At 46.2% G+C, this 12,126-nt stretch overlaps 1 protein-coding gene across 1 annotated transcript in view; it reads left to right on the top strand.

Annotated features, from left to right (window-relative positions):
- LOC130134278 (potassium voltage-gated channel subfamily KQT member 2-like) overlaps positions 1 to 4,512 on the top strand; it is a 267,264-nt gene extending 262,752 nt beyond the window's left edge. Inside the window, exons 14-15 of the mRNA XM_056302181.1 lie at positions 2,068 to 2,176; positions 4,377 to 4,512. Of these exons, the coding sequence (XP_056158156.1) occupies positions 2,068 to 2,176; positions 4,377 to 4,512 (245 nt within the window). The remainder of the gene's footprint in view (positions 1 to 2,067; positions 2,177 to 4,376) is intronic.
- The last annotated feature ends 7,614 nt before the right edge of the window (positions 4,513 to 12,126 follow it).

The raw sequence follows: 12,126 nt of genomic DNA, 5'->3' as shown, positions 1-12,126 counted from the left end.
CACGCTGTATTTGCCAAACACATTCAGACATTAAAAGAGAGGTTTGAGCGCTATTTTCCATGTGTGGCCGACATCGAGGACTATGACTGGATTAGAGATCCTTTCAATCAGGAATCCTCAACAGAAAAACTCATTTGAAGAGACAGAGAGAGGAATGCGACACAGTGAACCCCTAGATACTCCTCTCTACCCTCGAGGGGCTGGGTGACACAGGTTCTGCATTCTCAATGTTTTCATCCTACCTGACGGGTCGCTCATACCAGGTGACAGGGAGGGGATCTGTGTCAGAGCCTCGCAGAACGACTACAGATGTTCCACAAGGTTCGGTTCTGGGTCCTCTCCTTTTCTCCCTGTACACGACATCCCTGGGTTCTGTTATTCGCTCGCATGACTTCTCTTACCATTGTTATGCCGATGACACCCAGCTGATCTTGACTTTCCTCCCTCTGACACACAAGTAGAGACACGCACTGCTGCGTGCTTGACTGACATCTCGGAGTGGATGGCGACACATCACCTGAAGCTCAATCTGGACAAGACAGAGCTCATTTTCCTCCCGGGGAAAGGTTGCCCGCACCAATACTTGCCCATCACTATTGACAACACCATGGTGATGCCAACTCAGACTGCGAGGAATCTGGGTGTGATCCTGGATGATCAACTGTCGTTTGCTGCAAATGTTGCATCGGTTGCTTGCTCGTGCAGATTTCTCCTCTATAACATCAGGAGGATTCGCCCATTCCTCACCGATGAGATTGCACAGGTTCTCATCCAGGCTCTGGTCATCTCCCGGCTGGACTACAGCAACTCCCTCCTTGCTGGCACCCTGGCATCAGCCATCAGACCTCTGGAGCTTGTTCAGAAAGCTGCAGCTCATTTGGTTTTAAACCGCCCTAAGTTCTCCCACACAACTCCCCTTCTCATGCCCCTACACTGGCTCCCAGTAGCTGCTCGCATCCAGTTTAAGACTCTGGTGCTAGCCTACAGGGCAGTGAAACGAACAGCTCCTTCCTATCTCCAGGCCATGGTCAAGCCCTACACCCCCGCCCGACCACTTCACTCTACTGCCTCAGGAAGCCTGGTTGCACCATCGCCTGGTTGCACCTCAGAGTCCCCTGCTGCCAATTGACCTGGTCATGGCTCTTTTCTGTCTTGGCCCCACGGTGGCGGAATGAACGCCCCACTGATGTCAGGACAGCTGAGTCGCTGCCCATCTTTTGGCGTGTTGTAAAAGTACAGAGAACTGTGTTGTAAAAGTAAACAGAACTGTGTTGTAAAAGTACAGAGAACTGTGTTGTAAAAGTAAACAGAACTGTGTTGTAAAAGTACAGAGAACTGTGTTGTAAAAGTAAAGAGAACTGTGTTGTAAAAGTAAAGAGAACTGTGTTTTAAAAGAAAAGAGTACTGTGTTGTAAAAGTAAACAGAACTGTGTTGTAAAAGTACAGAGAACTGTGTTGTAAAAGTACAGAGAACTGTGTTGTAAAAGTACAGAGAACTGTGTTGTAAAAGTAAAGAGAACTGTGTTGTAAAAGTAAAGAGAACTGTGTTGTAAAAGAAAAGAGTACTGTGTTGTAAAAGTAAACAGAACTGTGTTGTAAAAGTACAGAGAACTGTGTTGTAAAAGTACAGAGAACTGTGTTGTAAAAGTAAAGAGAACTGTGTTGTAAAAGTAAAGAGAACTGTGTTGTAAAAGTACAGAGAACTGTGTTGTAAAAGTACAGAGAACTGTGTTGTAAAAGTAAACAGAACTGTGTTGTAAAATTACAGAGAACTGTGTTGTAAAAGTACAGAGAACTGTGTTGTAAAAGTACAGAGAACTGTGTTGTAAAAGTAAACAGAACTGTGTTGTAAAAGTAAACAGAACTGTGTTGTAAAAGTACAGAGAACTGTGTTGTAAAAGTACAGAGAACTGTGTTGTAAAAGTACAGAGAACTGTGTTGTAAAAGTCAGTGTTTGCTTGTGGCTGCAGTGCAGTTGTATGTGTGAGCATGCAGGAGAAAGGCTCTCTTCACAGCTATACAACCACACACAGACTTGACAATGTAGTGATGGTGTTTGTGTTGCAGAAGCCAGCCTGCCGGGAGAGGAGCTAGGTGATGACAACAAGAGCTGCCACTGTGAGTTTGTCCCCCAGGACCTGACCCCTGGGTTAAAGGTCACCATTAGAGCCATCTGGTAAGAGCTTTTTTATTTTCACTTTTCAGATGTCATTTCTTTTCTATTTTAAATTAATTAATTTATGTATATATTTATTCATCCCTTCATTTGTTTGAATTTATTTGTTGCTTGTTTGTTATTATATATTAAATTCATTATAATTTTATTCATTTTTGTTTTCATTTATTTATGCTCACCCCAGGGTGTAAAGGTCACCATCAAAGCTTTTGGGTAAGACAAGTTAGTTTGCCTTAGACAGCTTCATTTAATTTCTCTGTCTCTTCAATGTGTTCATTTTTACTTATTTATCAATAACATGACTTTTACTTCTATAAAGTTTTTTATGTCATACCTACATTTTAAATTTAAGTTGACGGATTGGTGCAAGTGAATCTTTTACCTTTTTGCAAAGAAATAGATCTGTTTAGTTTCGTTTTTTTTTACAAGAAGCAGCTGATTGGCTTGTTGCTGTTCATGAATTTGTCAGACCAGGTGACATGGGTAAAGAACCCTCACAAGAACCTTCTCAGGCCAAGTGATATGGTTAAAAAAAAACCTTCACAAGAACCTTCTCACAAAACACTCCTCAGAGCTGGTGACATGGGTAAAGAACCCTCACAAGAACCTTCTCAGACCAAGTGACATGGGTAAAAAACCCTCACAAGAACCTTCTCACAAAACACTTCTCACAAAACACTCCTCAGAGTTGGTGACATGGGTAAAGAACCCTCACAAGAACCTTCTCAGACCAAGTGACATGGGTAAAAAACCCTCACAAGAACCTTCTCACAAAACACTTCTCACAAAACACTCCTCAGAGTTGGTGACATGGGTAAAGAACCCTCGCAAGAAGCTTCTCACAAAACACTTCTCACAAAACACTCCTCAGAGCTGGTGACATGGGTAAAGAACCCTCACAAGAACCTTCTCAGACCAAGTGACATGGGTAAAAAACCCTCACAAGAACCTTCTCACAAAACACTTCTCACAAAACACTCCTCAGAGTTGGTGACATGGGTAAAGAACCCTCACAAGAACCTTCTCAGACCAAGTGACATGGGTGAAAAACCCTCACAAGAACCTTCTCACAAAACACTTCTCACAAAACACTCCTCAGAGTTGGTGACATGGGTAAAGAACCCTCGCAAGAACCTTCTCACAAAACACTTCTCACAAAACACTCCTCAGAGCTGGTGACATAGGTAAAGAACCCTCACAAGAACCTTCTCAGACCAAGTGACATGGGTAAAAAACCCTCACAAGAACCTTCTCACAAAACACTTCTCACAAAACACTCCTCAGAGTTGGTGACATGGGTAAAGAACCCTCGCAAGAAGCTTCTCACAAAACACTTCTCACAAAACACTCCTCAGAGCTGGTGACATGGGTAAAGAACCTTCTGAAAGCTTGTGACATGGGTGAAGAACCCTCACAAGAACCGTCTCTGAGCTGGTGAAATGAGCATAAAGAGTTGAAATCTTTTCAAGATCTCAGATTGAATTCTGCTGCTGATTCCCTGCAGCCAGTCACATTTGAACAGTGGCAGGAAACTCATGTCACCAAGCTAATGACTTAGCATACACCCAAACGGTGTTATGCTCTCCTGTGTGGAAGTTACACACACTTACATTTTCAAATAACTATCATCACTGGTGTACCGCCACTTTGATTATCTATATTTTTTTATTAAATATATATTTTTTGGGCTTACATGGCAATTATTTGTTTATGCTTTCATGGTGATCTCCCACACCATGTGAAGGGCTCACATCCTTCTTAAGACTAAGCCAGATTCAAGGACAGAAGACAGCCTGTCTGAAAACAGCTTTAGCAATACAGAAGATCTAGTCATGCAACAGCCCAATCAACGACCTCTCTATTGGAGAACATGAATGAGGATGATGGCTGGGGTGCTCTAGGAAACAGCTATAGACTGGGACAGGAAGTGACATTGGAGTAGAGTCTACCAGCTGACACAAGAGGTAGTTAGCTATTCTGTTTTCAATAAAACCTTTTCTCCTTTCACTCATTATGTCACTGTGTTGTTTTCCTCTGCTTTCTCCCTTCACCTGACTCCAATACATTCTTTTGAATTCTTTCCCCTCTCGCTCGCCGCCTCCATCCTCCATAATCATCATCCTCTCTCTCTCTCTCTCTCTCTCTCTCTCTCTCTCTCTCTCTCTCTCTCTCTCTCTCTCTCTGTGTGCCTCTTGCCCAGCATCATGCGGTTCATGGTGTCTAAGAGGAAGTTCAAGGAGAGCCTTCGGCCGTATGATGTCATGGATGTGATAGAGCAGTATTCAGCCGGTCACCTGGACATGTTGGCCCGCATCAAGAACCTCCAGTCCAGGTAACACACATGCCCAATCCTCTCCTTGGCCCCTGACCGTCAGCTCTTGACCCTTGGCCCCCTGACCCACAACTTCAAACTAGCCTTGATTTCTTCTCTTGTCCTTTATTCTGCAAACAGAAATCACTTCTGGGTTGTTATCATTGCATTTCTGTTCATTCAGTTTATAGTTGGACCCCTTCTTCCCTCCATTCCTCTGCTCAGCTCTCCTTACATCACATTCTCTCCTTTCCACCCCACCTCTCTTCCTTTTTCATTGACTCGCCTCTCTCCTTTCCACCTCTCTTCTCTTCCCCTCTCCTCTTCTGCTCCATCCTGCTCTTTAGTATAATCCACTTTGTATTTAATTAATTGAATGTTTACTCCTTTATTGTTGACTGGAATTTCTTAAACAAGTTGATCTGGAATCCTATAAAAAAGCTGCCTCCACTGAGAGGTCACCAGGTTTTTGTCCACTGTTGTCATTTTGCACTGTTCATTTAAGCACCTTGAATGGCATTTCTGACAGAGACAAGCCATTGCTTAACACAGTGTCCGACTTATCTAGGAGTTTGTTATGTTACGGGCACCATCATAGATGTTATCATATCCCAACTGGATAGCATCTCCATGACACACCCTTCATCACTTTCACTTCTATCGGGTGACCAAACTCAACCTTTAAATTTACAATCAAGAGGATTTCCAGAAGAAATAGTTCCTGGCCCTTCCTATCTCTGGCATATGAGAAACAAGAGCTGACAGACCAATATCCAAGTCCTGCAAACTCTAGTCGTATTTGATGTGAATGGCTAGTGTCTGGTAGAACTGTGGCGGGAAAGGGGCGGCATGGTTCAGGAGGTAGAGTGGGTCATCTAGTAATCCGAAGGTTCCTGGTTTGGTCCCTGACTACTCCAGAGAGTGTGTCGAAGTGTTCTTGAACAAGACACTGAACACCTACTTAATGTGAATGTGAATGGGTGAATGTGAGGCATACATTGTAAAGTACTTTGAGTGGTCAGTAGACTAGAAAAGTGCAACATAAATGCAGTCAAATGATCATTTATTCAAAAATGAAAGTCTGCACAAGCAGGAGTCTCCATGGACGATGATGTTCGCAGATGACATTGTGATCTGTAGTGAGAGTAGGGTGCAGGTTGAGGAGAGCCTGGAGAGGTGAAGGTATGCACTGGAGAGAAGAGGAATGAAAGTAAGTAGGAGCAAGACAGAATACCTATGCCTGAATGAGAGGGAGGACAGTGGAATGGTCAGGATGCAAGGAGTGGAGGTGACCAAGGTGTATGAGTTTAAATACTTGGGGTCAACTGCAGAAGAGAGGTGGGAGTGAAAAAGGGAGTGCAGGGAGGGTGGAGTGGGTAGAGAAGAGTGTCAGGAGTGATTTGTAACAGAAGGGTACCAGCAAGAGTTAAAGGGAAGGTTTACAAGGTGGTAGTGAGACCAGCTATGTTGTATGGTTTGGAGACAGTGGTACTGATGAAAAGACAGGAGGAGGAGCTGGAGGTGGCAGAGTTGAAGATGCTAAGATTTTCATTGCGAATGATGAAGAAGGACAGGATTAGGAACGATTATATTGGAGGGACAGATCAGGTTGGACGGTTAGCACAACATCCATTGCACGTCGTCCCACTTGGATCCCTCCTCTGCCGCTCTCCCTGAGGTTTTTTCCTATTTTTTCCCCTTGTTAAAGTTTTTTTTTTTTTAGGGGGCTGTTCTTTATCAGATAAGGGGGTCTAAGGACAGGATGGTGTGTTGCTGTAAAGCTCCTTAAGACAAATTTGTAATATGTGATATTGGGCTATACAAATAAAATTGACTTGACTTGAGGTGGAGCTGGAGGTGGCAGAGATGAAGATGATAAGATTTTCATTGGGAGTGATGAAGAAGGACAGGATTAGGAACGAGTATATTAGAGGGACAGCTCAGGTTGGACGGTTTGGAGACAAAGCAAGAGAGGCAAGATTGAGATGGTTTGGACATGTGTGGAGGAGAGATGCTGGGTATACTGGGAGAAGAATGCTGAATATGGAGCTGCCAGGGAAGAGGAGAAGAGGAAGACCAAAGAGGAGGTTTATGGATGTGGGGAGGGAGGACATGCAGGTGGCTGGGGTGACAGAGGAAGATGCAGAGGACAGGAAGAGATGGAAACAGATGATCCGCTGTGGCGCCCCCTAATGGGAGCAGCAAGGAGGAGGAGAAGAAGAAGAAGAAGAAGAAGAAGAAGAAGAAGAAGAAGAAGAAGAAGAAGAAGAAGAAGAAGAAGAAGAAGAAGGAGGAGGAGAAGGTGCATAGTGTTTTCCATCTTCATTATAGCAGCCAAATGAGGAAGAAGAAGGCAGGTAGTGTTGAGTTTGAAGAAGTGAAGTGTTTTTATACACGCTCAATAATCCAGGTAAGAAAATCAAAAAGTTGGATCAGTTCATGTGGACACAATGTTTATTGAGAGACGTTTCTCTCCAGATGAACTGATTCAACTTCCTGTGACAAAGTGAAGGTGTTGTGTCTAACCAGCAGGTATGACAGAACAAGCTAGTAGAAGACCTTTACCAACAGATAGTACAACATCAGTAAGTACAACTCGGATAGTATTACATCAATAAGTACAACTCAGATAGTACTACATCAATAAGTACAACTCGGGTTCAACCAGTTTCTTTGGTTCGTTTCTGACACAACATCTCATTCATTCTGAGTGGAGCTCAGACACTCACCTCACCACCACCTACATAGGACACACACTGGTCCAGTAACACCACCACCTACATAGGACACACGCTGGTCCAGTAACACCACCACCTACATAGGACACACACTGGTCCAGTAACACCACCACCTACATAGGACACACGCTGGTCCAGTAACACCACCACCTACATAGGACACACACTGGTCCAGTAACACCACCACCTACATAGGACATACACTGGTCCAGTAACACCACCACCTACATAGGACACACACTGGTCCAGTAACACCACCACCTACATAGGACACACACTGGTACAGTAACACCACCACCTACATAGGACACACATTGGTACAGTAACACCACCACCTACATAGGACACACACTGGTCCAGTAACACCACCACCTACATAGGACACACACTGGTCCAGTAACACCACCACCTACATAGGACATACACTGGTCCAGTAACACCAGCACCTACATAGGACACACACTGGTCCAGTAACACCACCACCTACATAGGACACACACTGGTCCAGTAACACCACCACCTACATAGGACACACATTGGTACAGTAACACCACCACCTACATAGGACACACACTGGTCCAGTAACACCACCACCTACATAGGACACACACTGGTCCAGTAACACCACCACCTACATAGGACATACACTGGTCCAGTAACACCACCACCTACATAGGACACACACTGGTCCAGTAACACCACCACCTACATAGGACACACACTGGTCCAGTAACACCACCACCTACATAGGACACACACTGGTCCAGTAACACCACCACCTACATAGGACACACACTGGTCCAGTAACACCACCACCTACATAGGACATACACTGGTCCAGTAACACCACCACCTACATAGGACACACACTGGTCCAGTAACACCACCACCTACATAGGACACACACTGGTACAGTAACACCACCACCTACATAGGACACACATTGGTACAGTAACACCACCACCTACATAGGACACACACTGGTCCAGTAACACCACCACCTACATAGGACACACACTGGTCCAGTAACACCACCACCTACATAGGACATACACTGGTCCAGTAACACCACCACCTACATAGGACACACACTGGTCCAGTAACACCACCACCTACATAGGACACACACTGGTCCAGTAACACCACCACCTACATAGGACACACATTGGTACAGTAACACCACCACCTACATAGGACACACACTGGTCCAGTAACACCACCACCTACATAGGACACACACTGGTCCAGTAACACCACCACCTACATAGGACATACACTGGTCCAGTAACACCACCACCTACATAGGACACACACTGGTCCAGTAACACCACCACCTACATAGGACACACACTGGTCCAGTAACACCACCACCTACATAGGACACACATTGGTACAGTAACACCACCACCTACATAGGACACACACTGGTCCAGTAACACCACCACCTACATAGGACACACACTGGTCCAGTAACACCACCACCTACATAGGACACACACTGGTCCAGTAACACCACCACCTACATAGGACATACACTGGTCCAGTAACACCACCACCTACATAGGACACACACTGGTCCAGTAACACCACCACCTACATAGGACACACACTGGTCCAATAACACCACCACCTACATAGGACATACATTGGTACAGTAACACCACCACCTACATAGGACACACACTGGTACTGTAACACCACCACCTACATAGGACACACACTGGTCCAGTAACACCACCACCTACATAGGACACACATTGGTACAGTAACACCACCACCTACATAGGACACACACTGGTCCAGTAACACCACCACCTACATAGGACACACACTGGTAAAGTAACACCAGCACCTACATAGGACACACACTGGTCCAGTAACACCACCACCTACATAGGACACACACTGGTCCAGTAACACCACCACCTACATAGGACATACACTGGTCCAGTAACACCACCACCTACATAGGACACACATTGGTACAGTAACACCACCACCTACATAGGACACACACTGGTCCAGTAACACCACCACCTACATAGGACACACACTGGTCCAGTAACACCACCACCTACATAGGACACACACTGGTACTGTAACACCACCACCTACATAGGACACACACTGGTCCAATAACACCACCACCTACATAGGACACACATTGGTACAGTAACACCACCACCTACATAGGACACACACTGGTACTGTAACACCACCACCTACATAGGACACACACTGGTCCAGTAACACCACCACCTACAAAGGACACACACTGGTCCAGTAACACCACCACCTACATAGGACATACACTGGTCCAGTAACACCACCACCTACATAGGACACACACTGGTCCAGTAACACCACCACCTACATAGGACACACACTGGTACTGTAACACCACCACCTACATAGGACACACACTGGTCCAGTAACACCACCACCTACATAGGACACACACTGGTCCAGTAACACCACCCCCTACATAGGACACACACTGGTCCAATAACACCACCACCTACATAGGACACACATTGGTACAGTAACACCACCACCTACATAGGACACACACTGGTACTGTAACACCACCACCTACATAGGACACACACTGGTCCAGTAACACCACCACCTACATAGGACACACATTGGTACAGTAACACCACCACCTACATAGGACACACACTGGTCCAGTAACACCACCACCTACATAGGACACACACTGGACCTGTAACACCACCACCTACATAGGACACACACTGGTACAGTAACACCACCACCTACATAGGACACACACTGGTACAGTAACACCAGCACCTACATAGGACACACACTGGTCCAGTAACACCACCACCTACATAGGACACACACTGGTCCAGTAACACCACCACCTACATAGGACATACACTGGTCCAGTAACACCACCACCTACATAGGACACACACTGGTCCAGTAACACCACCACCTACATAGGACACACACTGGTCCAGTAACACCACCACCTACAAAGGACACACACTGGTCCAGTAACACCACCACCTACATAGGACATACACTGGTCCAGTAACACCACCACCTACATAGGACACACACTGGTCCAGTAACACCACCACCTACATAGGACACACACTGGTACTGTAACACCACCACCTACATAGGACACACACTGGTCCAGTAACACCACCACCTACATAGGACACACACTGGTCCAGTAACACCACCCCCTACATAGGACACACACTGGTCCAATAACACCACCACCTACATAGGACACACACTGGTCCAGTAACACCACCACCTACATAGGACACACACTGGTACTGTAACACCACCACCTACATAGGACACACACTGGTCCAGTAACACCACCACCTACATAGGACACACATTGGTACAGTAACACCACCACCTACATAGGACACACACTGGTCCAGTAACACCACCACCTACATAGGACACACACTGGTCCAGTAACACCACCACCTACATAGGACACACACTGGTAAAGTAACACCAGCACCTACATAGGACACACACTGGTCCAGTAACACCACCACCTACATAGGACACACACTGGTCCAGTAACACCACAACCTACATAGCACATACACTGGTCCAGTAACACCACCACCTACATAGGACACACACTGGTCCAGTAACACCACCACCTACATAGGACACACACTGGTCCAGTAACACCACCACCTACATAGGACACACACTGGTCCAGTAACACCACCACCTACATAGGACACACACTGGTCCAGTAACACCACCACCTACATAGGACACACACTGGTCCAGTAACACCACCACCTACATAGGACATACACTGGTCCAGTAACACCACCACCTACATAGGACACACACTGGTCCAGTAACACCACCACCTACATAGGACACACACTGGTCCAGTAACACCACCACCTACATAGGACATACACTGGTCCAGTAACACCACCACCTACATAGGACACACACTGGTCCAGTAACACCACCACCTACATAGGACACACACTGGTCCAGTAACACCACCACCTACATAGGACACACATTGGTACAGTAACACCACCACCTACATAGGACACACACTGGTCCAGTAACACCACCACCTACATAGGACACACACTGGTCCAGTAACACCACCACCTACATAGGACACACACTGGTCCAGTAACACCACCACCTACATAGGACACACACTGGTCCAGTAACACCACCACCTACATAGGACACACACTGGTCCAGTAACACCGCCACCTACATAGGACACACATTGGTACAGTAACACCACCACCTACATAGGACACACACTGGTCCAGTAACACCACCACCTACATAGGACACACACTGGTCCAGTAACACCACCACCTACATAGGACATACACTGGTCCAGTAACAGCACCACCTACATAGGACACACACTGGTCCAGTAACACCACCACCTACATAGGACACACACTGGTCCAGTAACACCACCACCTACATAGGACACACATTGGTACAGTAACACCACCACCTACATAGGACACACACTGGTCCAGTAACACCACCACCTACATAGGACACACACTGGTCCAGTAACACCACCACCTACATAGGACACACACTGGTACTGTAACACCACCACCTACATAGGACACACACTGGTCCAATAACACCACCACCTACATAGGACACACATTGGTACAGTAACACCACCACCTACATAGGACACACACTGGTACTGTAACACCACCACCTACATAGGACACACACTGGTCCAGTAACACCACCACCTACAAAGGACACACACTGGTCCAGTAACACCACCACCTACATAGGACACACACTGGTCCAGTAACACCACCACCTACATAGGACACACACTGCTCCAGTAACACCACCACCTACATAGGACACAC

The sequence above is a fragment of the Lampris incognitus genome, chromosome 2, assembly GCF_029633865.1.
Source record: "Lampris incognitus isolate fLamInc1 chromosome 2, fLamInc1.hap2, whole genome shotgun sequence".
Classification (NCBI taxonomy): Eukaryota; Metazoa; Chordata; class Actinopteri; order Lampriformes; family Lampridae; genus Lampris; species Lampris incognitus.
This window is presented reverse-complemented; position numbering and strand designations above follow the sequence as displayed.